The 26,992-nt window shown below is 44.8% G+C and overlaps 1 protein-coding gene across 4 annotated transcripts in view; it reads left to right on the top strand.

Moving 5' to 3' along the window:
• Nucleotides 1-26,992, top strand: part of slit1a (slit homolog 1a (Drosophila)) — a 150,917-nt gene that overhangs the window by 108,265 nt on the left and 15,660 nt on the right. For 2 of the 4 annotated variants that reach the window (XM_037533009.1, XM_037533007.1), the window contains exons 12-28: nt 102-173; nt 385-528; nt 4,763-4,926; nt 6,564-6,587; nt 9,802-9,946; nt 10,254-10,328; nt 10,417-10,560; nt 11,662-11,805; nt 12,091-12,257; nt 13,510-13,642; nt 15,688-15,756; nt 15,897-15,968; nt 16,272-16,343; nt 22,564-22,635; nt 25,772-25,935; nt 26,172-26,296; nt 26,396-26,490. In XM_037533009.1, coding sequence (XP_037388906.1) covers nt 102-173; nt 385-528; nt 4,763-4,926; nt 6,564-6,587; nt 9,802-9,946; nt 10,254-10,328; nt 10,417-10,560; nt 11,662-11,805; nt 12,091-12,257; nt 13,510-13,642; nt 15,688-15,756; nt 15,897-15,968; nt 16,272-16,343; nt 22,564-22,635; nt 25,772-25,935; nt 26,172-26,296; nt 26,396-26,490 — 1,881 coding nt within the window. The remainder of the gene's footprint in view (nt 1-101; nt 174-384; nt 529-4,762; nt 4,927-6,563; nt 6,588-9,801; nt 9,947-10,253; nt 10,329-10,416; nt 10,561-11,661; nt 11,806-12,090; nt 12,258-13,509; nt 13,643-15,687; nt 15,757-15,896; nt 15,969-16,271; nt 16,344-22,563; nt 22,636-25,771; nt 25,936-26,171; nt 26,297-26,395; nt 26,491-26,992) is intronic. The other 2 variants (XM_037533010.1, XM_037533008.1) reach the window with 1 other exon arrangement.

Here is a 26,992-nt window from a genome sequence, read left to right as displayed (position 1 = left end):
AACAGTTACACTTGCTGGAAATATCAGTCGGAGATGTGTGAGATGTGCTTGGCTCTGGCTTTGTGCTTCATTGGTGTGAAAGCCGTTTCTCTGATCCGCAGGGTCCTGTATGGGAATAAGATCACCGAGTTGCCCAAAGGAGTGTTCGACGGGCTCTACGCCCTCCAGCTGCTGTAAGTTCTCGTGGTCCTTTCGGAAGGGCGCGCTTATATAACTGCTGCACACCCAAATAGAGAGTGATGAACGTAAAATGCCAAGCATGCCCAATCGATATGGTCCGATTCAATTTATTACGAGTGTAATCGAAAAAAGTGTTTACGCTTTGTCCTGTTTGACCTGCTCTCATCAGTCTACTCTCTCTCTTCTCGTGTTGTCTCCCCTCAGTCTTCTGAATGCCAATAAGATCCACTGCGTGCGCGCCAACGCCTTCCAGGACCTGCAGAACCTCTCTCTGCTGTCACTGTATGACAATAAAATCCAGACTCTGGCCAAGGGCACCTTCGCCTCCCTGCGTGCCATTCAAACTCTGTGAGTACCCGCTATCCCTCCCTGCTGTGCTGACGGTCCCCCTCTGGGCTTCAGAAGCACCGGGGTGACCGGTCTCTACTCTCCCTGATCCACTCACACTCATAGTGTTACACACTCACACACACACACTCACATTTATGCAAGTGCACGTTCACAGGAAATGCAAGTGGACTTAAAACACATGATATGTTCCATTTTCTTCCATATGTTGAGCATAAACTTGGCAAACGCAGCCCAGGGTTACTGTATTTTGGATTTTTCCCTCCAACCACAGTACCAGTTAAAAGTTTGGACTCCCATTTATATAAGGGTGCAGGCCTTTATGGCATTTACAGCATTTGGCTGACGCTCTTATCCAGAGTGACTTACACTTTGATCATTTTGCACAGGTAGGATTAGGCGGTGTTGGGAGTCTTGCCCAAGGACTCTTATTGGTATAGTGTAGGTTATTTACCCAGAGGAGATTGAGTCTCTGAGCAGCGTAGAAGGCAGAGGTGTTACCCACTACACCAACCAACCAAATATTGAAATATGAAATATTTGCCTTAATGCCTGAGCGTGGACTTTAACCCCAGTCTCTACAGTACAAGGCCTTAGCGTTACTCGCCATGCTGTCTTGTTGCCTCTACCTATACCTTTAAAAATTAGCACTGTGAGATTTTGTTAAAACTGAGAGAGCTGCATTGCTGCATCAACACACTAAAAACAAGCCAAGATACGGGATCCATGTGCAACTGTGAGCCACTCAGCAAAGCCTGACACAGTAATATAGTCAGAAATGTTGAGAATTATGTGGTCCGGCTCTGTGTTTAGGTCTCAAATGCAAAATCGACATCATAGTGATGAAGATACGATGAGAGGGACGACCACGTTCTCGTTTAATCGCCCTGCAGCGCTCAATCAGATTCATCCCCTCAGGGAAGGGGTACAAAGCGCAACCCACGTAACGCTGTTCTTCCGCACGTCGCTAGCAATTACACAGTTCTACCAGAGGGGTCTCCAAATCCCCAACGCTTAAAAAGGGCTTTAAATACATTCCAGTAAGATGACTTTAAGAGAGATAAAGCTTGTATAATCCAATCAGAGGATGAAGTGTTTTTTAATACAAAGCATAATTATCTTGCAAGCCAACTAAGAGGGCACTTAAGAGTCTTTAGGACAAGAGCCGAAAGACCCACTGGGGTCTGTCTACGTATATGCCTGCAAGAGTGAATGTACCGTAACATTCGTTTCATTAATGGCAAATAATGAAGTCACTGCTGTCTTTTTTTTTTTTTTTTAAATAATTTGAAAATAACTTTTACTCTTTCCATTGTGTGTAAATTTCTTGATGAACGGGCCAAAAGAAACAGCCGAAAAATGCCTTGGAAAGACGTCTGGTTCCATTGACATTGGTTGCGTTAAAAGTCGATTTTTTCAAGGAGATACAAGGTTTTCGTCCGACAACTGTGATCTATAAAATATATCCATACACATACGTGTGCATCATATGCATATACATACGTCATACATACATATATGGCATTCTCTCAGCATGTTTCATGAGGAGCACATACACTTACACCGATTAAAGAAAACTGCTTGTTGGGGGGTGGAGTGTGCGACTCAGTACAAATTGTTTGATTATGAAAATGACATTTAATCTTTTGACGGGTACTCGAGCTCAAAAGTGCGCTCGCGTTTCTGCCGTACTGCCACCGTGAAACATGCAGTAGCACATATTTATTCTGTTTACACCTGTAACCTTATCTAATAATACGGCAGTGTGGTGAGGACATGAAGAGCGTCATAAATCATTCAGCCTGGTAATTTTAGCCTTACGGGCACGTCAAACAATAGCCTGCCCTCCCTAACTGCTCCCGACTCAGTGGAATATAAAGAACAATACCCTTCAGCCTCGCTTGATACGCCGTGTAGAACATATCTGCTGTCGTTTGGCACCAAACCTAGCTGAGCTGCTAGTGGATATAACGTTGCGTGCATGTGCACACAGTCATGCTCATCGTTTTACTCTTTCCTGCCAAACATTTGGTTTTGAAATCAACAAGGCAGATTGGATGACACTTAGAAAGGATGGAAAGTCCGTTATAAGATCATTATATTTAGAGCAAATTCCAGGAGACAGCTTTAAATAAACAGGGGCCCCTTTGTCCGCTGCATGCATTGCTCTGGATTTAGACGCATTGCTCAAATGACCACAGCTACGGTTGGGACATAGCTAGCACTCTGGGATCCTTCGCTACTGTGCGCCACCTCTTCAAACTCCTCGACAACAAGCATGGAGGGGGGAAGGTTTAAGTGTTGCTAAAGCACTGTCAGGTAACCTGAAGGCCCCTTATTGCTGGACTGTGCTACAGTTGCCCAAGGATGAGCTCTGACTTTGTAAAATGACCACAGTATATGTGGTCAAAACGGTGGGGAAGTTGGCAGAATAGTAGTTACCTGAGTTTGAAAGGCTTTTCTGTTGCAATATCTAAAATGAGCCAGTGATCAGTTTACAGGAAAGATGTGAAGGTAAGACTTTATTTGAAGGCTACCTACATAAGGGCTTCATGACGCATTCATAAGCACTGAATAATGTGTTTATGAAGCACTACTTGAACATTTATTAAGTGCTTATGTCGGTTCTCGCAACCTGACATAAGATGTTTTATGAAATAAATGACATTGTACTGATATAATATGAATAAACATTGAACATATTTACAGCACTAAACATTTAAAACACTATACATAACTATATATGTCAGCATTCTTAAGACATTGTATTGATATCAGGTGAAATATGCCTGGACATCACCCCCTCTTCCCTCCATGGCATGGACAAGATGATTGATGCAATTATGTATAGTGTTTTAAATGTTTAGTGCTGTAAATATGTTCAATGTTTATTCATATTATGTCAGTACAATGTCATATATTTCATAAAACATCTTATGTCAGGTTGCGAGAACCGACATAAGCACTTAATAAATGTTCAAGTAGTGCTTCATAAACGCATTATTCAGTGCTTATGAATGCGTCATAAAGCCCTTATGTAGGTAGCCTTCAAATAAAGTGTTACCGATGTTGAATTAGGGATGAGAATTCAGTTAACTGTTAACTGTTTAGTGTGTTGCTCTCCATCATAGAAAGTGAAATTGCAATTTTAAGTTTTAAGAGGACTGTAGGTTTGACCGTTTTGCTCATATTTCTTCGAGTATGAAACCTTTTTGGTGTATGCTGTGGACGACTAAAGCTTCCAACTCAAAGCAACCAAGACTTTAATATTGTAGTGGTGTTTCATTATCTGTTTAGCTCAGCGCTGGCAGTGCTCTGTTTCGTTTAGGTGTCCGTGTTGTTCCCCGCTGAGTAGCTCGGACACGCGGAGGCCAAAAAAGAAGTTCCGATTTCTTACTTGTGGGTTAAGTAGGACACAGCATTCGTTACTAGGCCAACTACTCTGGCTGGTCTTAAATAGGTGTTAGATTGGCCCACTAACGAGATGTAGGAGTTGACGAGACCTCACCCCGAGGCAGTCGTGGCCTGGAGGTTAGGGAACCAGCCTTGTGACCGGAAGGTCGGCAGTTGATCCCCTGAGCCAACAGTGTGTGACTGACATGCCCTTGAGCAAGGCACCTGACCCCCAGATGTGCTGTGGATTGGGCTGCCCACCGCTCTGGGTAGGTGTGCTCACTGCACCCAGTGTGTGTATTCACTAGTGTGTATGTGGGTGTTTCTTGCGTGGGTGCGGAGGTGAAATTCTCCATTGTGGGACTAATAAGGGTCACATTTTACTTTGTAATGGTTAGCTCTAGTGTTAGTATCCTTTGGAAAGAAGGAGCTTCTGTGGCTCATCTGATGTAAAAGTCTACTGTTTTCTTGTTGATTTGATATATATTTATATATATATATATATCCTGTCTCAAAAATGGTAACTTTACGGGACAATACAGGAAAATGAAAAAACCTACTTCACTTATAATGCAAGTTAATGGAACCAGACATTATTCCAAGTCATTTTTTAGCGGTTTCTTTTGGTCTATTCTTCATGAAATTCACGCGCAATGTTAAGGCCAAAAGGCATTTTCAGATTATGTCAAAAACAGAAAAATGACAAAAATGGAGATACAGGCTCCCGAATGCAAGTTCTCGAATATCAAATTAGACGGCACATCCTTAATGTCGGTTATCAGTGGGTAGTATCTGTTTGTTTGCATGCTAAGGCCTTATCATTATCCCTTCCCCGCTACAGTCATCTGGCTCAGAACCCTTTCATCTGCGACTGCAATCTCAAGTGGCTGGCCGACTACCTCCGCTCCAACCCGATCGAGACCAGCGGCGCGCGGTGCGCCAGCCCTCGCCGCCTCGCCAACAAGCGCATCGGCCAGATCAAGAGCAAGAAGTTCCGCTGTTCTGGTAAGCCTCAGCTTTCCTTTTCACCCACTCTGGCAGATCATCCGATTGCTGCACATTCCCTCCATCTCCCTTTAACATGCATTCCATGGGGTTGCTGTCATCACTAAACCGAACGGCGCTGCATCTAACTGCCAGTCCCAGACTAATCGATGTGCTTTCAGACAGCGAAGAAAAGCGATCTGCCTTTAGTCTCAGGCAGGAGCGAGTGAGTTGTGGTTGGGGACCTAAACAAAGAGCTTTGGGCTTTTTTTCCTTACATTGTTCTTCCGAGTTACTTTTTCTGGCCTTGTTACCGCATTGGCATATAGTGTTTCTAGTTTCATGTAGAAGCCAGAAAGAGAGCTGACATCACCCAGCCACGGCATTGAGTTTCACACTCTAACCAGTGCTCATGCAAACACACCCCCCCCCCCCCCCCACACTCCTCCTCCCAGCACCTTCCTTTCACCCCTAGCGTCTTAGAAATGGGCTAGTGCTGCAGCTTTGCAGCCTGGCACATATTTCCCCAGTGGTTCCACTAACAACTGTCTAATCCGGTCTGGATGGGCCCATCCCTGTAAACACGGTCTCAGAGCGGAGTCTTAGTCCGAGAAGCAGCAGCTGCCAAGCATGCTCTTATTTGTGGAGCAGAGACCCTCAGGCATGCCAGTTTGCCTTAGCTATTCTCCAAGGCCTGAAGATTACGCTATTAGGTGTACTTGGCCTTGCTTACTTAACTTCTAACTTAATAATTAACTCTTGGTAATTAAGTTGACAGCCTTTGAGATAGAACCACCAAACTTGGTGCAAATGTTCAGTCCATACCTGAGATTTATGCCTACACTTCTGGGATAGATCGGAAGTACGGTTTCCATGTCTTCGTACAAATTGTTTTTCCATAGGAATGAATGGCGCAATGTTCAGAAATGTCAAAATCGGCCACTTATGGTATCATAATGGACACCTCTAAACCTGACTAGCACACACTTATTATTGCTCTTCAAGGGTTCTTTGGTTCTTTATAGAACAACAATCACTCATAGAACCCTATGCTTAAAGGGTTGTTTGCTTCATGAAAGGGTTCTTCAGACTGATGAAGGATGTGCTGTGGGTGCTTCTGTATAGCAGCTTTTTGAAAGGGGTTCTACATATCACCAAAAAGGGTTCTTCTATTGTAACAAGCCTGACATGGTAACAGTAGAAGAACCCTTTTTTGGTGCTGCATAGAGCTCTTTTTAAAAAGATTCTACAACACGTGCCCAAACCATCTAAAACATGCTTTCACTTTAATTATGTAAAGGGTTCTTTGAGTGCTCTTACGTAGAATCTTTTTCTATTATTTATACTAAAGAACCCTAGAAGAACCATAATTCTCATGTGTGTAGGCTCTAACTGATGATGAGAGAGCCTGATTTAATCCGTCTAAAACCGCCCTCGGTTTATAACAGTGTAATTACATAATTATTGCTATATTATTGGGCTTTCTGTTACTAGTTAGCAGGAAATTGTTGTCAGACAGGTAAAAAGCCAGAAAGTTGACCGCACAGTTCATGCCTTGGATTCCGAATCTGAATCGGAATCCTTCGTCCGCCTAATGCTGCATCCATTTGACTGCCCCTAACTGATGTCACTGCTTTCTCCTTCTGTCTCCATCACAGCCAAAGAGCAGTACTCCATTCCAGGTGAGTGGGCTTCAACATTCCCTACCCTTCCTCGTTGGCTTTCTCTTTTCCTTTTTATTTTGTTGCCCCCCACTCCTCCGCACCCCCTCTCTCTCTGCCTTTCATGCTTTGCTCCATCACACGGCATAGTAGGCATTCATTCAGCGATGAATGGAACCCGTAAATCCTCCTCTCAAATGATCTCGGAACCGGGATGAGAAGAGAACCTGTAGTGACGAGTGTTCAGTTTCTTTGTGACGTTTTGTTTTGTCTAACTTTCAAACGAGGTTGTTTGCAGTAAGTTGGCCTCGGCTGGGGGGGTGGGGGAATTGGTGGTCTGCTGGGGCGGCGAGGGGGGTGGGGGGGGGGGGGTTCCTGGAGAGAGGGTGAGCAGAGAGATTCATATCTAGAGGTGTTTCCGGATCCTTTCACCAGAGCATTTTTCCAAGAATATAATTTTATGGGGAGCAGTCAAGTGAACGAAATGAAGCGCTGACATTGGCAGAAGGCCTTAATGGAAATTTAAGCTCTGGAAAGATCAAAGAGATGCTTGATTCATGCGTTATCTATCCTCCTCTAATAATAATAAAAAGCTGAAAGCGCTTCAGCGCCGTCCCGCAGAACGGCCTTTTATTAGATGAATAATAGGAAGCCTTATATCATAAGACAAAGCGACTGTCCTGAGGTTTTCTACCGCTGCAGCTCTCTAGCAACTCTCTATTTCGCTTCCTCCCTCCTCTCGCTCGCCCTCTCCCTTTCCCTTCCTCCTACGCAATAGAAAAGTTCTGAAAGATAAACAGCCCCAGGACGTCTGAAATGGTCTGTGTCGGAGAATCTCGTCTCTTCACCGAAGCCCTCCCCCCCTCCAGCCAGCTGTGAATCACTCCGGGTTTCCAGCACAGATGAGGTCTTAATTGGAACTCAGAGTACAAGTGATGAACAAAGTGGGATTCGCCGCCCATTTTCACCCCTCCTGAAAAAGACGAGAAACAGCAAAGAGCTCTGCCAACTCCGTTTCCTCTCGAGCGTTTTTTTTGTTTGTTTGTTTGTTTGTTATCATTCAGTCAGGAAATACGGCTTCCACAAGTCACACCCAAAGCCTTCGTTAATGCTAGATCATTAGTGCGCCTAGACGGCCTGAATCTGAGAACAGTCTAGGGGAGAAGTGGAAAGAAAAGTGGGACAAAAAAAAAAAAAAAAGATCCCCTGTTCGCTGACCTTAGCAGAACACGTCCGCCTGGCCCTGTAGAACCGGTCATCCCGCGCATTCGAAGGGGACTTTTCTCTGAATTTCTGAAATTTCTTCATAACAAACTGATTAAAGGAGCAAAGCCGTTCAGGGTGGTTGGACGTGATCGTAAACTGCACCATTCTAGAGAAGCTGGTGATGGAAATCAGACGTCTGAAGTGTTTAGTGGCCCTAAAAGCAGCTCCCTCGGTTATGAACACATTGCCTGAAACATAGTTTTACATGAAGCTTTGGACTCAACACACTAAGGCAGGTGCAAGAAAAGCATCTATTTCGGCTGGTTAATCTGCTCTTTATCAATAATGTGATTTGTTAGTGCGACTCTTTTGATTAAGAACATGAATTAACAGCCAAAAATGAACTGATTGTTTCGTTTTTGGGCTACTTTGTGTTGACACTGCCAAAAATAGTATCAGGTCAAGCTAAATCGTCTTAATTCTTGTCGATATGTCTAATATTGCTTATTTTAATATGGTTGTGCACTTATTGTAGATTATTTAGCTCATTTCCAGACATTTTTCTGTTTTTAAGTAATTTGAAGTAACATGAAGTGTAATGGCAGATAGTTTAGCTTGTTTCAAACAAAACATTATCTGCCAAAGATAATTTTACTTGATAAAATTGCTTAAAATAAGGGGAAAAAATGATTGTAAAGAAATGAAATAATCTTAAAATAAGCATATGATTTTAACAGGAGAGAAATATTGAAATATTGAAAATATTAACTAGATTAAAGATGATTTTGCTTGATAAGATACTGTGCTAGTCACATTGTATGTCGTTGTAACTCCGATTCTGTGGGCTGAACTTCATAAAATGATGTTACTATTGCCATGAATTGGGGTTAAAATAGATTCAGAGTGATGAGATGCACGCAGGACATTAAAAGGCAATATAGTCACATTACTTTTTCAGAATTGCCACTACTTCTCATCAGCATTGCGTATAAAAACTCATTGCATTAGAGACAATGCAGCCCCTGGTTCCTATTACCACCACTATAAAGAAATCCGAGTTGGTTGGGTTTTCCACAGTGCACCATTCCACCTCCACACAGCGGTATTCGGTGGATGAGGGCACAAATGAGCTGCAGATTATGGTTGTACTGTCGAAGAATGGTGTACTGATCCAGGACTGCGTCATTCCCTGCTGCAGATTCCTTTGAAAAGGATTTGTGGTTTTGCCCTGGACGAGGACTTTGGTTAAATAACAAATTAGCTTTTAACTTTTCATCGGATGGACTTGTCTGTGGTGAGTGAGCATGGACTTTTTCTCCCACACGCTGTAGCTGGGAGCACTTCGGCTCGTTAACAGCCACCCCGAAGCCGTAGCAAGAGCAACAATAGTGCGCCGTCCAACCAAAGCACACAACGGCTCCCTCCATAAGTGGCTTCAAGTGCAATCCGTGTGTTCAATTATTGAACGCCTATTATATAACTGCCTTCAAGCACTTTGGCACATAAGGCCTATTCTTAGCGAGTCACAAACAGTGAGAGAAAAGTCCGGTCTACTCCTGTTTTTTAAGGACAGCGATCTGTATGGGTTGCGCGAATGTCCTCCGGGGACAATAATCACACTCTTTGCTTACCGAAACGTCCCCCCCAAGATCTCCAAGGTTCCGCTGAAGTGCTTTGATTTCGTAGTCCTGGTGCGTTTGTCTGGCAAAGCAGTTCCCACATAGACCTGCAAGCGCCAAGCCACTGGTGTTTCATACCACATCGTCCAAAAGGCAGCAGGAACCTCGACTGGGAAAGACATTATCTGCCAGTGAAGGTCCTGATAGACGAGTCGCTGCAGGCAACCCAACACTTGATGAGCTACTCCGAGAGGAAAACATTTGAATGAAGTTGGTGGTCTGGTGTGGGAAGGATGGGGGATGTCCAAGGGTGGAGGAGGAGGCCAAAACTTGCAGGCGCCTTTCGGCCCCGGGATAATGTTCACGAGGGTCTTTGATTGATTTGTGATTCTTTATCTGTGTTCCTTCAGGGACCGAGGACACCAGGCTGAACAACGAGTGCAACAATGACCCAGTCTGTCCAGCCAAGTGCCGCTGCGAGTCCAACGTGGTGGACTGCTCCAACCTGCGCCTCACCAAGGTCCCTGAACACATCCCAGCCTCCACCACTGAGCTGTAAGCACAACATCCCACAAACATTACTCTTTTTCACCTTTTCCAATACCGTGTCAAGTTCTCTTTCCTGTAGATGGAAATGTATCTCCAGTGGCAAAAGCCATTGCCTCAGTTTAGGATGTGGTTTTTGACGGTCATTAATGTTGAAAAGCTTGAACACTCATCTTCATCCAGAAGGGATGCGGGTGTGGGATTTGCCTTGCCTCTGTGACTGATTGTTTTAGCAGGACTTGTACCGCTGTCTTCTTCTGCCTCCGAATGTCATTATCTCCCAAACTGACCTTATTCTCCTTTGCTGTCCCTGAAGCCGCCTCAACAACAATGAGATCACATCTCTGGAGGCCACCGGCGCTTTCAAGACTCTAACGCAGCTGAAAAAAATGTAAGCGTGACATCTGAAGGTTCAGCCGTGCTTTGGTTTCAACACATAGTGTGGCGACTGTTCTCTAATGTCCCTGTTTGTCTCACAGAAACCTCAGCAATAATAAGATAACGGAAATCGAGGATGGTGTGTTCGAGGGCGCTTCTTCGGTCAACGAGCTGCACCTGACCGCCAATCAGCTGGACTCCGTACGGAGTGGGATGTTCAAGGGTCTGGAGGGGTTGCGGATGCTGTGAGTTTCTTTGTCTTTGAGTTGTATGCTACTCAAAAAGTCGGCATTTTCATTTGTTTTAAATAACAAGGTAGTCAGGGTTATTACTGCTAACCTCCTGTTTTCCGCCTGAAATCACACGTCCAAACTGAGGCCTTTTACTCGAGCAGTACAGAAACTAGAGAGAATTTCATGCTGTAATGTTACTGAAAAGCCTTAAAACTTGTAATTGAAAAAATGTAAAGCTTTTGAAATGAATCTGTTATGACTAAAATATGATGAAAACAACAACAAATACTTTCACCATGCAAAATTTGGAGTTGGTTCCTGCTACTGATTTGAAGTTATTCAAGCTAATTCTAACTAATGTCCTGCGCCCCTGGTGGCCTCTCCAAGTGGCCTTTTTGATTTAGAATTTTTGTTTATTTGTATATATGATACGGTTGATTTTGAGCTGCCGGCGGGCTATGCTTCTTAACGGAGTGGCATGAGGCTGAAACTGTAGAAAAAATCTATTTGTTAACTGCAAAAGTTTTTAAAATGGCAGTTTTTAGTGGACGCTGTTTCTTTAAGAGACTCTCTGGCTAGACACTGTGATGCGAGGGGTTCTGGTCAGTTTATACAGTGTAAAATGATTGTATTAGAGTTGCAACAAATCTCACTGAATGTGATCGGAGTTACTCAGATTGTGAATAGTTGAAAACGCAACCAACTTCTAAGACTGAACTTCAGGGTTGTGGGAAAATATCCCTGCAGATTTCTTCGAAAAACTGAAAGCAAGCTTCCTGAAAATGAGGGTAAAATGCGAACGCACCAAATACTGTGGAGAAAGAAAGATATTACAATTAGTTATTTTCCATTAGTTGTTCATTTTCTGTTATATCTAATGTAAGTATAATAATGTATATTGATGGTTTATTCGACCCTTATCAAATATTCATTATTATGGCCTTAATCATAACAGTAACCCTTTCTTTAATAAAAACTAAAACATTTCAGAACATAAAACTGAAACTAAAATGGTAAACACGATCAACACCACAGTAAAAAACTAAAACTAAAAATAAGCTACAAAGCTGTAATAACCCTGATACTAACATTGTCTTTTTTTTCCCTTTTCAGAATGCTCCGCAACAACCGTATCAGCTGCATCCACAACAACAGCTTCACTGGCCTGCACAACGTCCGTCTGCTGTCCCTCTACGACAACCAACTGACCACTATTACGCCTGGAGCCTTCGACACCCTTCAGACCCTCTCTACTCTGTATGTGCTAAACCATTGTCCAGTTTTTTGCACTAGCCCAAAGCTATGGTCTTGCTGTTGCAAGCTTTGCAACAACAAATCTGACGGACTGTTTTACAGAGCCATCTGGTTGTGTATATTCCACAACTACAGCAATTTACAGTTAGCATCAAATATCAAACTGAATTGACCCCACTTCCTCTGCAGGTTGGGAACAAGAGCTGGTTTCAATTAGTGTGAAGGAAACATGCTTGGATCTTTGACTGGAATGCACTGTCTTCTAAGTCCTCTGTGTTTTTGTGGCAGGAACCTGCTGGCCAACTCCTTTAACTGCGACTGCCGGCTGGCATGGCTGGGCGACTGGCTGCGGAGCCGCAAGATCGTCACAGGGAACCCACGCTGCCAACGCCCGGCCTTCCTGAAGGAGATCCCGTTGCAAGATGTAGCTCTGCCAGATTTCCGCTGCGAAGAAGGTAGAACACTCCCATCCCTTGTCTAGAACCTGACAAAACAGTCTAAAAGATGACTGTTGTAAATGTTTACTAATCAATAATCATTTAACTGCTGAAACGATTCGTTGACTTTTTTTTTTTTTCCTTTCAGATTCATAGAATAAAATGAAGCCTTTTGCTTGTCTTGCTTGGGTCATTTGCTTTTGCTCTCCAGATCAATATTGCATTAAACTGTGCCAACCGCTTTCCAGCCTTATCTCTCTCATGGATGAATGTGCCTGTCTCTCTTTTGCCATTTATCTCTCTCTGCCTCTCACAGTCTTTTGTCTCTCCATTCTTATCTCAATCTCCACCTCTCCACTCTTACCTATACATTTCTATACTTGTACACACCAACCTTCTATTTTTTTAAACTCTTTTTCTTTCAAGCACTTTGTTGTCTTCTCATCGCCATGCATCTTTCTTTTGTTATCTCTTTGTCTGGCTTTATAACACGGTGTCTCACTTCCATTTGTCATGTATGCCTCTATGCTCAACTGTCAATGCTACCTGAGCCAAACCTGACAGGGCGTGTCAAAATATTGGGCTCAGGCCAGGCTTGTGCCAGGCTTGAGTCGGGTTCGGGAAAGAATCACCAGGCTTGGGGCAGGTCAAGTCTCGGCTCGGGCCTAGATCAGGCCAAGCTTAGATTGTGTCTTGCTTCTGTTTGTCATGTAAGCCTCTCTACTAGAGGCCAGCTACTCAAGCCAAGCCCAACAGGGTTTGGACTTGGGGCAGGTTTTTGCCAGGCTTGGGGCAGGTTTTGAGCCAGGTTCGGACCAGGATCATGTCTCGGCTTGGGCTGGGATCAGGTCAGGCTTGAGGCACTCATGTCTGGGCTCAGGCTGGTATCAGGCCAGGCTTGGGCTGTGATCAGACTAGTTTTTGGCCGGAATTGGGGTGGGTTCAGGTTTGTTGTCCATTGAGTGACTTTACATGATTTTTCCGTTTAGTGATTTGGTGTTTATTTGAAGGAAAATGGATGGAAAACCTTGTCTGTTATAATCCAGCTGTTATTGCATGGGAGCAGGTTCATGTTCGGGTTGGCTTTCAGATTTAGCGGTACCAGTCTGACTGGGTCAGGTCTCAAAGTCATGGGTAGAGGTCTGGTTTGGGCTTTACTATCATGTCTGTGAAGGCCTCTACTCTCTGTTATTACATCTGCCTTCATGTATCTTTCACCTCCTGTCTCTGACCACTCCCTCTGTGTTCCCTCTCACGTCCCATGGTGTAGGCCAAGAGGATGCCAGCTGTGTGCCCCGCCCACAGTGCCCCAGTGAGTGTACTTGCCTGGAGACGGTGGTACGCTGTAGCAACAAGCACCTGCGCGCCCTTCCCAAAGGCATTCCCCGCAACGTTACTGAGCTGTAAGTCTGGAGTGAAGGAGATGCTGAATGTGCCACCGCACTTTTTCCGTTTCCTATACAAAAGCTAAACAATGTGATTTAGAATCGAGAAGGCAGCCAGATTGACAAATAGACAAACGAACAAGTGGGCTTGAGGAACGAGAATAAACAGTTGAGACATATTGACACCTGATATTTGCACTTTTGTTCTGTCTTTTCAAAGTATTTTTTTTTCCATCTCCTTCTTCTGAGCCCTGAAGTGGCAGGTTTAGCTATAAACAGAAGGCCAAGAGAAAAATAAATAGCAGTGTGCAGCTCCTTTCCTAGCCACATTCCTCAGAGTGGGGCTCCCAGGAGCTCCTGGAGCTGAGACTGATGTCATTCCCAAGTGAAGGGCCAAAGAACTGGAGGCACAGGGGTAGAGGCGAACATGTAAGGCTGTATCAGCCTCCGCCACCAGAGGAAGCATTCAAGGCGAAATTGCATGCAGATGAGTAGGAATGACGCGGGTGAGGCCTTGTCAATATGTGGACTACACATCCACACGTACACATTACAGCACTGTGCAAAAGTCTAAGACCACCCTTCATGGATTTAATTTGCAGGGAAAATGGTTACGTTTAAGGGAAATTTGCAGGGAAAATGGGACTCCTACCAACCACCTGGAAGGCCTAGTAGACCAGCAGCACTGTCCCCACCAGATAAACAGCGCTTAAAGCTTTGATCTCTGAGAGACAGGAGAAAATCAAGCTGCTTCAGATCTGAAAACATCCACAGGGGTTTCTGTCCATCCTTCCACTGTGAGAAGACCACTCAGCGCTGTGGGTCTGAAAGGACGTGTAGCTGATCAAGAAGAACCTCGCTGAGAAAAGGAGATGGACACACCAAACAAAGAAGCTGAACGATGGACTGACCACCCCAGAGTCCAGACCTCAACACCACTGAATGGGTTTGATCGCTTCAGAAAAGCATCAACCAGCTTCTAAGACTGAGCTTTGGAGGCGTGTCTGCAGATTCTTGGAGAAACTGAAAGCAGGTCTTCTGAAAATAAAGGTAAAGATGGAAACACTAAAAGCAGCTCCTGTGTAATTTTCTTTTAGATGTTTTCTGCTTTTTCCTGGCACCGAAATATTAATCATCTGAATAGGGAGTGAATAAATGATGGGTGGTCGTTTACTTCTGCATAGTACCTGTCTGCCTCCACCCCTTGCAGGCCCCCAAGGCTCTGTAGCACCCTTCGTTGAGACCAACCTGTCATTTCCAACACAGGTGCTCTCACTGATCTCAAACCTGTACTGTCCAGGTGTGCTGCTTTCATCTACTCATCTGCTGCTGCTCCTCAAGCACTATAATTAACCTCAAACAGATAGAACCCCCCACCACCACCACCAAACTTTCTTCCTTTCCCCAGTGGGTCCCGAGCACAATGGGGTCTGCCACGGGTGTAACCCATGGGACAGCCGGGTGGGTGTGAAAGGGTCAGCTCATTTCACTGAACCCCCTGCAGCAAGTCACACCCCTCTGGTGGCCTCTATTGTGTTCTCCAAAACAGAATACACACTGGGAGGGGCATGGGGAGGGGGACACAGTGGGACAGAGGAGACGAAATGCCCTGACTTTGTGTGTGTGGTGGGAGTGACACATTCCACATACATGCACCAACAGGCATACCAGAAAGCATGCGGTCATCAATCATCTGGACAGATGTATACAATGCTAACCACACTTGCTCTTGTGCATTGGTGTAATAATCTTAAGGCTGCATCGCATAAGGATGCAACTATTTCACCGAACCTTGCCAGGGACACGCAGCGAGGTTTTGTCCTGACTTTCTTAGCCTCCTCGAGCCCTTATGAACCCAATAGCCACCAATGCTGCCATCGAACCCCTCGCCAGCGCAATCCAAACGGTAAAAAGCAGAAAGAGCGGCCCTATTGTTGCCACACAGTGGGCTGCAGACTTGGCGTGGGAGTCTATTGTTGAGGGAATGAGAGATACTTTCTCACGGCAAGGGACGAGATGGGAAGAGAGCTGGCCTCTAACCGTGCCCCTCTCTCCCTCTGCAGGTACCTGGACGGCAACCAGTTTAGCATGGTGCCAAAAGAACTCGCCGCCTTCAAGTATCTGCAGCTGGTGTGAGTTTTCCTGCCTTCCGTTCATTTTTTCTTCTGTCGTTTGTATGCTTTGTTTTTTTATTCCTGTTCGTTTCTTTGTTTTTTGGATGAAAAGAGCTGTACGTGCTGTATTCAGAGCTAACAGTCTTGTTTCTTTTTAGTGACCTGAGTAACAACAAAATCAACTCCTTGACGAATTCCTCCTTCGCCAACATGAGTCAACTCACCACCCTGTATGTTTCTGCTGCTTAATGACTTAAATATGTAGTTTTGGGCCAGAAATGCTCATTTAAATGTGTAGTTTTAGGCCAGAAATGCTCATTTAAATGTGTAGTTTTAGGCCTAAAATGCTCATTTAAATATGTAGTTTTGGGCCAAAAATGCTCATTTAAATGTGTAGTTTTAGGCCAGAAATGCTCATTTAAATGTGCAGTTTTGGGCCAGAAACAAGCTCTGCTTGTTTTCATTCCTTTGTAATTATGTGATAAATTTTTCAATCCGTGTTAATGTTAACTCCGCTGTCTTTCCCTGCACAGGATCCTGAGCTACAACGCCCTTCGCTGCATTCCGGCCCTTGCCTTCTCGGGGCTTCGTTCCCTCCGCTTGCTGTACGTCTATCTCTTTTGTTCTGTTTCAAAGTCATTCCCACATGCATTTCAGCTTGGCTTAGTCAGGTGGAGATGTCTGCTACCTGACCTGATGGTGCCTTGATGGAATATTTGGGCCAAGTTCGGGCCAATTTTTCATGTGTAATATCAGGTTCGGGCCAGCCTCTGGTTTGTTTTCTAATGAAAGTTTTTATGCAGTAGGTTTCCCTTTGTTTTTAAGTTTTTTTTCTTTCATATAATACACACATGCAAATTCCATGCATGGTATAGTCTGTGTGCAACAAAGCTGATTTTACTGAGGATGAATACCAATTGTCTTTGTGGAGATATTATAACCTGATTGTTACATCCCAAAAAAAGGACACTGATCACCTGTGACGTAGAGTTTGAGATGGTTTTTCGAGAGATGATGGCCACAGAGGCACTACATCATCTCCTCGTGATTCGTTTACCATGAATGCAGTCGTTTCATAGCTGCTACTAGCTAGAAACAAATGCCACTGTCAAAGTACGCACTGGCTGTTAAAGCATGTCTGCAGGTCTGGGTCAGCTTTAGCAGTGGTAGTTGGGCCTCTGTCATGGATAGGGGTCAGGTTTGGGCTTTGATTTTAGCCAGGTTTCTCCGATTCAAGGTGCAGTGATTCCAGAGATGTTTTAAAGGCATCATTCATATTCCAGACCTCTAAATTGTCAAGAGTAGGAATGCAGATGTACAGTGCATCCGGAAAGTATTCACAGCGCTTCACTTTTTCCACATTTTGTTTTGTTACAGCCTTATTCCAAATTTAATTATATTAATCTTTTTCCTCAAAATTCTACACAAAATACCCCATTGTGACCATGTGAAAAAAGTTTTCTCGAGAGTTTTGAAAATGTATTAAAATTAAAAAACAAAGAAATCATATTTACATAAGTATTCACAGCCTTTGCCATGAAGCTCAAAATTGAGCTCAGGTGCATCCTGTTTCCACTGATCATCCTTGAGATGTTTCTACAGCTTAAATGGAGTCCACCTGTGGTTGATTGGACATGATTTGGAAAGGCACACACCTGTCTATATAAGGTCCCACAGTTGACTGCATGTCAGAGCGCAAACACCAAGCATGAAGTCAAAGGAATTGTCTGTAGACCTCCGAGACAAAATTGTCTCGAGGCACAAATCTGGGGAAGGATACAGAAAAATTACTGCTGCGTTGAAGGTCCCAATGAGCACAGTGGCCTCCATCATTCGTAAATGGAAGAAGTTCGGAACCACCAGGACTCTTCCTAGAGCTGGCCGGCCGTCTAAATTGAGCGATCGGGGGAGAAGGGCCTTGGTCAGGGAGGTGACCAAGAACCCAATGATCACTCTGTCAGAGCTCCAGCGTTCCTCCGTGGAGAGAGGAGAACCTTGCAGAAGGACAACCATCTCTGCAGCAATCCACCAATCAGGCCTGTATGGCAGAGTGGCCAGGCGAAAGCCACTCCTTAGTAAAAGGCACAAGGCAGCCCGTCTGGAATTTGCAAAAAGGCACCTGAAGGACTCTCAGACCATGAGAAACAAAATTCTCTGGTCTGATGAGACAAAGATTGAACTCTTTGGTGTGAATGCCAGGCGTCATGTTTGGAGGAAACCAGGCACTGCTCATCACGAGGCCAATACCATCCCTACAGTCAAGCATGGTGGTGGCAGCATCATGCTATGGGGATGTTTCTCAGCAGCAGGAACTGGCAGACTAGTCAGGATAGAGGGAAAGATGAATGCCGCAATGTACAGAGACATCCTGGATAAAAACCTGCTCCAGAGCGCTCTTGACCTCAGACTGGGGCGACGGTTCATTTTTCAGCAGGACAACGATCCGAAGCACACAGCCAAGATCTCAAAGCAGTGGCTTCAGGACCACTCTGTGAATGTCCTGGAGTGGCCCAGCCAGAGCCCAGACTTGAATCCGATTGAACATCTCTGGAGAGATCTGAAAATGGCTGTGCACAGACGTCTCCCATCCAACCTGATGGAGCTTCAGAGGTACTGCAAAGAAGAATGGGCAAAACTGCCTAAAGATAGGTGTGCCAAGCTTGTGGCATCATATTCAAAAAGACTTGAGGCTGTAGTTGCTGCCAAAGGTGGTTCTACAAAGTATTAAGCAAAGGCTGTGAATACTTATGTAAATATGATTTCTTTGTTTTTTAATTTTAATAAATTTTCAAAACTCTCGAGAAAACGTTTTTCACATGGTCACAATGGGGTATTTTGTGTAGAATTTAGAGGAAAAAGATTAATTTAATTCAATTTGGAATAAGGCTGTAACAAAACAAAATGTGGAAAAAGTGAAGCGCTGTGAATACTTTCCGGATGCACTGTAGGATTCGTGTATGCCTTTTACAGCCTAACGGATACAGTTACTGCATATTGGGAGAGACACAGAGCCTTAACCAAGATCACGCTTCTCATTCTGAGGCACTTGGTAGGGGCCCAGGACATTTAGGCATCCTTCAGAATCAGCCATGGCTCACTTAACTGCCTAGCAGGGAGATAATTTCAGGCGTTGAAAGAAGGCCTGCAGATGATGATGGTACTCTCATATGTACTTCAAGCATTCACCAGTGTTAGAGCAAGGAAACCATGAAGAGAATCGGATTTAGGAGATTCCCGCCACAGCGCGAGGAAAGCGAAAAGCCATCTGCGATCGGGACGGGTGCGAGAGAAAGCGAGGATGCTGTGACAGATGGGACTGTGCAGCCAAAGCAGAGGGGCATGTTTTGCAGACACTATATCTCTGCCTGTGCTTATGTGTGGATAAGGGAGGAGGGGGTAAGCAGCAGACTGTTGACATGTGGCCCACCAGACATGCTTTTTTACGGGCCGCAACAAAGCCATGAACACCCCTCACCCCCCACTTTTATGCCTAAACGATCCCGAAATCCGACGATCATTAGGAAATATGAGGCTTTTTTCCGCCCTGCCTTGCGGCTTTGATGTTAATAAATCTGCATTAGCAGTTTCTCTGTCTGCTCTTACTCAGTGACGCGCCGTATAAGTCGGCCTCATTTGCAATGTACCCCTTTTGCCATGACACAGATCTCTTAAAAGATCTGTTAGCGCCCACCCCCATCAGCCAGCTTCTTCAGTCGGGACCACCCTATTGTCTCCATCACCATTTAGCTCCAACAGAAGCGAGCACAGTTACCCGAAACTTTGATCTCTTTACTGCTGGTCTGATCCATCAAAGGCTTTCCATAAAATATCGGTTGGTGGCACCCCCCCCCTCCCCCCCCACCGTTTTGGTTAAATGAAAGCACCCAAAGTTCGTCGCCACTCGACTACAAACCGACCAGTTTTACAGTTTGCTGAAAGTCTCGAAAAAGGCTCCGAGGTTCAAAGTGAAAGGCTGCACGTTTTTAAGCTCGCCTTCACAAAATCTGCACTTGGGTGCTAAAGCGACCATAAAGTGTCACCTTTGGCTCGTTCCATTTCTCTGTTAACTAGAACAGCAAAGCGAGTGAAAAATAATTAACCCGGCTTAGCTTTGAGCAGCCCCGAGCTTCTTTGCATCTGGCGCCGGACGTGGTTTCGATTCGGTATTAATAGGCTGCTAATTGGCCTTGAGGGGACACGAGGGTGAGGGCTTACAAAGCATCTCTGGAGGGAAGGTGCGAGGTAGGGGAGAAAGAGCGATAAAACAAGAGACAGAGTGAAATGGGACTGAATTCTAATCACTGTTATAATGTTAATGCATATATTAATAAACTAACATTGGTAATAATAATAATAAAATGAATGTATTAGTAAGGGAAAGAGGTTTGTAGGTGGTTGGTTGTAGCTCACATTGTGCAAACGCCTGCCGTTTGGTTGGGATCATTTTCCTTATCCAGTATTTTACAAAATTTAATTCATTCTCTCTCGTTACTGCAGTGCAACACAGGGCTTTTGTACTAGAGAACACTTGGTTCTGGGTTTGGATTACCAACCATACCATGGAATAACATCAGCTGTTCGTCTTGGACAAAATAGGGGGAAAAGCTTTTACTTCTTGTGTTTACTTCTGTCGAATGCAGTCCGTGCTGCTGATTACAAGACTAAACTCAATTTGTCAACAAAAGAATGAAAGTTGCAGCCCAGAGATTCAGCATTGGTGAACTTCTCAGGTATTTTGACCTGTGATAGCAGCAGGACTTCAGCAGCCGTTCTGCAGCAATGCGAGCAAGTTTGGGTCGGGTTTGGGTTTCAGATTTAGCCCTACCAGTCGGGCCGGGGCGAGTTGGGTCTTAAAATTGCACGTTTGGGCTTCAGTTTTATGCCTAGGCAGAGAAAATTGTGTTGTGCTTCTATACTTTTGGCCTGTAGTGCGGGTCCCTCTGGCAACACGTGGTAATGACCTGGCGGATTAAGATGTCCATATTGTTTTACAGCCATTAAGCCCTCTCAGTCTTGTCACCTAATCACCTCGCTGAGAGACAAGGAAGGAAATGTCTCTCTCTCTCTCTCTCTCTCTCTTTGTGTCTCTCTCTCTCTCTCTCTTTGTCTCTCTCTCTCTCTCTCTCTCTTTGTGTCTCTCTCTCTCTCTCTCTCTTTGTGTCTCTCTCTCTCTCTCTCTCTCTCTCTTTGTGTCTCTCTGTGTCTCTCTCTCTCTCTGTCTCTCTCTGTCTGTCTCTCTCTCTCTGTCTCTTTCTCTCTGTCTGTCTCTCTTTGTGTCTCTTTCTCTCTGTCTGTCTCTCTTTGTGTCTCTCTCTCTCTCTCTCTTTGTGTCTCTCTCTCTCTCTCTCTCTCTCTGTCTCTCTGTGTCTCTCTCTCTCTCTGTCTCTCTCAGCCAGACCAGTGCGGTCTGTCCGCAGTAACCCGACACTCTGCTCCACTGAATTCCACTGGAGCTCGCTGCCAAGCCCGCAGCGCGAAAATAGATAGCCCCAACGTCCGCCGTGGCACCAGCGACAGGTGTCGAAAAAGAAAACTAAAAGAATCGGGCTGCCTTCTCATGAGAAGGGCCAAGCATCAGGGTTCAGCTGCGGTTCACAGGGACCCCTTTCAGTTTGAAGGCTGGGAACAAGATAGGAAAGCGAAGCTTCATGGGAGACGTCGTGACCAGACCAGACTGGCCGCTGATAAAGTAGACTGAGGGGAAAAATGCAATTTTTTGCATTCTTTTGTATGTGAAGCCTCTCTTTGTGGCTGTCACTGCAAACCTCAGTGCCAAAAACAGGCCGTTCCCAGAAGTTACCAGACGAAGACACATGCACAGTGGCTGCTTGAATGCCCCCGTTAAAGTGACAGGAACCTCTTTCCTTGTAGCCGCTGCTCTATGAATACGGTGCCCTTAATGAGGTTAAAGGAGCAGTTTGGCATGAAATCAGATTTACTCAGCCCATCGCCCCAAATGTAATCGATCAGCCGTGACGCGTTTTCTGCCCTGGCTTCTTCATTTTAGCACTAGAGGTACATTTTACATTTACATTTATGGTATTTGGCTGACGCTCTTATCCAGAGCGACTTACAATTTGATTATTGTTACACAGGCAGGCCAAGGCGGTGTTAGGAGTCTTGCCCAAGGACTCTTATTGGTATAGTGTAGGGTGTTTACCCAGGTGGGGATTGAACCCCAGTCTACAGCGTAGAAGGCAGCGGTGTTAACCACTACACTAACCAACCACCCATTTTAATGTAGCTGGTGAGCAACGGAAGCTTACACTGCACTAGTTAGCCTAAATTTACAATACATTAAAAATAAAATCCTATATTTTCTGCTTGTAGACATTTATCCACGACAGATGACTTACATTCAATCAAAATAGATACGTTTTACGCTGATTTGCACTGAAAATATAAACGCATTTAACTAGCTAGCTGTGTCAGTTACATCGCTTACATGGCAAAAAGTGGTTGGTGGGATTATCCTCAATCTCCCTCCATCACTCAGCATGATTCTAGGCAATGCAGGCGGCTGTTAGCTGTTGTGGCCGAGTTGTAGAGTTGTCAGTTAGTGCTCTCCTGCAAGCGTGTTGAACCGTCTAATGATAAGATGCTGGTGCTTCAGGTGTCTAAGAGGGAGCACATTCTAGTCCAGCTTGGCAGCGTTGTGTGAAAATGCCACAGCAGTATTGAGACATGACATCAATAAAGGAGAAGAACAGGTTAAACGGCAGCCTTAAAGGTGAAACACGGTTCCACTGCACGTTTTGAACACGCTGCAGCTCAAGGCCGTCGTGAGGTGTCCCTCGCTGATGTGCTTTATTGCTTCTCCCTCAGGTCCCTGCATGGTAACGACATCTCGGAGCTTCCCGATGGGATCTTCAGTGACGTGGTGTCCCTGTCGCACCTGTGAGTAACGCTAGACTGTCAGAGTTTGTACATACATGCGCTGAACAGAGCTCTCCTGTGAGCCGTCCCTCTCGGTCAGTTCCGTCTGTTCCGCGTTAAATCTGAGAACACACGCACACAGAGCTTTAACTGTCAGTGCCACCACCGCCGCTTCGCAGGGCACAGGCAGCCTGCGGTCTACCAGTAGCCTGCGGCCGCTGTACACAGCACTGGCCACTGTCTGTCCTCACTGCATTAACTCCCACACACTTCCAGTTTTTTTTTTTTAATGCTGTTCAGTCTGGGGTGTGTGTGTGTGTGTATGTGTGTGTGTGTGTGTGTGTGGGGGGGGATTGTGGTTCAAAACACATTGCAGGCTTTTAACTAGGACTTTAGACTGAAATAGTGACCCTACGCCTTAGTTATGTTCATTTTATGAAAACAAAAGATTGAACTTTCCATTTTGGCACTACTAAAACAGACATAACAAAACCGACACTTTACCAAATGTTTCGGTCATGACAATTTTAGCTCATTTTGAGCAGAACCCGTGAACACCAGCAAGTACAGGGCTGACAAAAACAGCTATACATACTACTATATATGCACTACATAATATCAAGGTTTTCATTAAGATGATGTGTGTTTTGGTAATGACGATTCTTAAGGTTACACACTGATTCTCAGACCTTCTGTCCAGTGAGCATCTTCAGTCCAGTGGATGCAAGCTTTACACCAATCCAGCTGGCTCTTGGCATTGCACATAGTGATCTTAGACTTCTGTGCAGCTGCTCAGCCGTAGAAACCTATTTCATGAAGCGCCTGAGCACAGTTCATGCTGATGTTGCGTCCAGAGATGGTTTAAAACAAAGGAAAGGCATGCAGTTGTTGCTCCTAGACGCTTCCATTTCACAGTCATAGCACTTACAGTTGGCTAGGGCGGATCTAGCAGGAAAAAAAATGGACTTGTAGCAAAGGCGGCGTCCTATGACTGAACTCTTCAGTGCGACCCATTCTACTGATTGCATGACTATGTGCTTGATTTTATACAGCTGTTGTAAAAGGTGTGACTGAAACACCTGAACACAACGATTAGGAGGGGCGTCTGCATACTTGTGGCCATATAGTGTACATGGGTTCATTAAGACGCAAGTTAACTGAAAAGGATGCCTGTGATAGCTTGATTCGATCAATTGTTCTGATCTGTTTGTTAAAATCACGCCAATAGGAATCGTAAACGTTAGCCAGGTAAATCACATTTCTGCAAAGAAACTGCTCCTTCAAAACAATCGGAGGCGTCCGGTAAATGATGATCACAACTAGGAAAACTAGGAATTATAGATTTTTCTATTCTGATACCGACACTGATATTAAAACTTTGAGTATCGCCTGATATCGAGACTAATTTAATATTTTGTCTTTAAAAAAAAGGCCAAGCTTTAAAATAAAATTTGACAATTTTGTTGAATTTCTTGATTAAATCATTAGGATGTAAACAAAGCCATTCAGAGTGGTTTGATCTGGGAGGCTACACTCTTAAGAAACTTTTTCACAGTGGTGGTGATGGGAACCAGACATCCAGCTTTAAAAGCTCCCTCACAGAAAGTTACTACGTGAAATGGTTAGGTATGGTGCCTGATGCCCGAGTCGTTGTTTTATGGTAGGATTGTTTTGGCCTTAAACGTGTTTTCAGAATATATTAATGCTGGAAAGATGCATGTAGGCCGCTGTGAGGTGAAATAGGCCAGTTTTATCATTAGCATTACATATAAAACCTCTGAACACATGTAGGTTCACATGTGTTCTTGACTGTACAGGGGTTTGCGATTGCTATTGAAACACAGCAGAGGCATCAAGATGTCCTGTCTGGTCTTCATCACACAGATCACACAGCTCTCTCCCTTACAGAAGTGTCTGAGCTCACTGAGCACGCAGATGTTGACCATGTTTGCAGCTGTCAGAGACGATGAGAGCTGCAGTTGAACGCGAGCTTCGCTTTTATCTGCGGCTCAGAACTGATTTAGCACATCGTTCTGAGCTGCTGTCGCACTGTTACATAGGAAGAGTCACCGAAAGTTCACTTTGTTAGCCTCATTCTTTAAAGACTGTACTTTGTTAACTGACTGGTGACTGTTATAACTTCACAGCACTGGATGTTGCAAGTGATATATCACAGAAGGTCCTGGAGGGCCATCTACTGGCCAGGAAAAGGTGTTACACACAGTGGGGTCCAACAGTCTGAGAGCTCCAGTGAAAATTCTTCCGTTTTGCATTCTTTCCTAATTTGATACAGTCTTTTATTACAAATTAGATCACACACAAATACACAAACACACACACAACACATACAAACACATGCACACACACATACACAAACGCACTTACACACACACACTTACACATACACACACGCAGATACAAACATACACACACAAAAACACATGCACACACACAAAAGCACATGCGCACAAACACACGCATACAAACACAAACACACACACATACAAACATACATACACACACACACATACATACAAACACACACACACATACACAAACACATACACACACTCACATACAAACACACAGACACAAACACACACACACACATATACAAACACACATACATGCACACACATACACACACACAACAGCCACAAGCTAACGTGCTAGACATGATGCTTCAAAGCACATTGATGTGTTATGATACAATGTAATATGTTTTATTGATACGCCCCGTTAATCAGACGTGCTGTTATGGTTTCTGACACCGTATGACGATCTGTTCTTTACAAACATGGTCAAAAGTGCATCACGGAGCAAAGAGTCGCGATGAAGAGTCGACTCAGAGTCGATTCTTTGGCTCAGACTCCTCTGGGAATCAGTGTCGGCTCAGTGTCTTCAGCCCATCACCGTTAGTATCTTTACCGACTGTCCTCATAACGTTGTGATCTGTAGCATCTCGTCACACGGGTAAAGCGTGGGTTTATATCCCAACGAGTCGAATCCATTGACCCCACGGGCAGGAGTCGAGAGGCAGGGTTGACTCCCGACAAGCTGGAGTTGAATCACTAGCTAAGGCTAAGAGTAAACAGTAAAGTCTTCGAGCTTGGACTTTTGTCCACGTTGGATTCTTCTGACCAGAGCTTTATTGCAGGGCAATCGGCGCCAATCCCCTGTACTGCGACTGCCGCCTGCGCTGGCTGTCAGACTGGGTGAAGACGGGCTACAAGGAGCCGGGGATCGCCCGCTGCACTGGCCCACATGGCATGGAGGGCAAACTGCTCCTCACCACACCTGCCAAGAAGTTCGAGTGCCAAGGTATGACAAACCCAGCATGTCAGCTGCTGCTTTGGGAAGTCATGACCTGCCAACAGTGTAGTGACTTTATTAACCCTGGGAAATCAGTAATTACCTGTGATGGTGTAATCTGAGTGATGGCTCATTCAAACTAGAGGAGAAATTTTGACTTTGCTATAGTGTTTCCTGATTTAGCACTAGGATAACAGATGGCTCGCGTGGTAGAGATCTTCATCCGCTTTGTCTGCGCGTTGCAGGTGACATAGACCCTGCCATCCTGGCCAAGTGTCACCCGTGCCTGTCCAGCCCCTGTCTGAACCACGGCACATGCCAGACAGATGCCACCGAGCTCTACAAGTGCACCTGTACCGAGGGCTTCAAGGTGAGAGCACACGCGAATACCACTTTAATGTCATTACATTGCAGTTTATGGGTGTAAAGTGGAGCTTTAACAGGCATCCTACTGTATGTTGCTCCTCAGGGAAGGAACTGCGAGACGGCTCTCAACGCCTGCGTCAGTAACCCGTGCGCGAACGGCGGGACGTGTCAGGTCACAGGAGAAGGAGACGCCTTCACGTATGTGTCCTTCAACAATGCACTGAACTTGTACGTAGTGAGCTTGGGAAGAAGAACTGGAGCGAAACGAAACGCTGCTGCCGGAAACAAAACCTCGTAATTTTACGGGAGAAGGAAAAAAACTTCTTTACTTTTGATGCAAGTCAATGGAACCAGACGTTTTTCCAATTATTTTTGGGCCGTTTCTCTTGGTCCATTCATCATGAAATTTACATACATTGTAAAAGCCCTTGGGTACTTTCAAATTAGGTCAAAAACTGAAAAAACGACAAAAATGGAGATGCAAGGTTTTGTTCTGACAGCAGCGAAGTACAGCTCCTGAGCTAATCCTCATAGACCTCTAAGTGGTTACTTATCCCAAAAAATATTACGCTTTGAGAAACATTACTGAAGTTCGGCCTTTGTTATCTCAGTAAGAGCAAGAGTGAAAGGGAAGGTTTACAAGACAGCAGTGCGTCCTGCTATGATGTCTGGTTTGGAGACTGTGGCGCTGTCTAAAAGA

This window comes from Pygocentrus nattereri, chromosome 22 (assembly GCF_015220715.1).
Source record: "Pygocentrus nattereri isolate fPygNat1 chromosome 22, fPygNat1.pri, whole genome shotgun sequence".
NCBI classification, from domain to species: Eukaryota; Metazoa; Chordata; class Actinopteri; order Characiformes; family Serrasalmidae; genus Pygocentrus; species Pygocentrus nattereri.
This window is presented reverse-complemented; position numbering and strand designations above follow the sequence as displayed.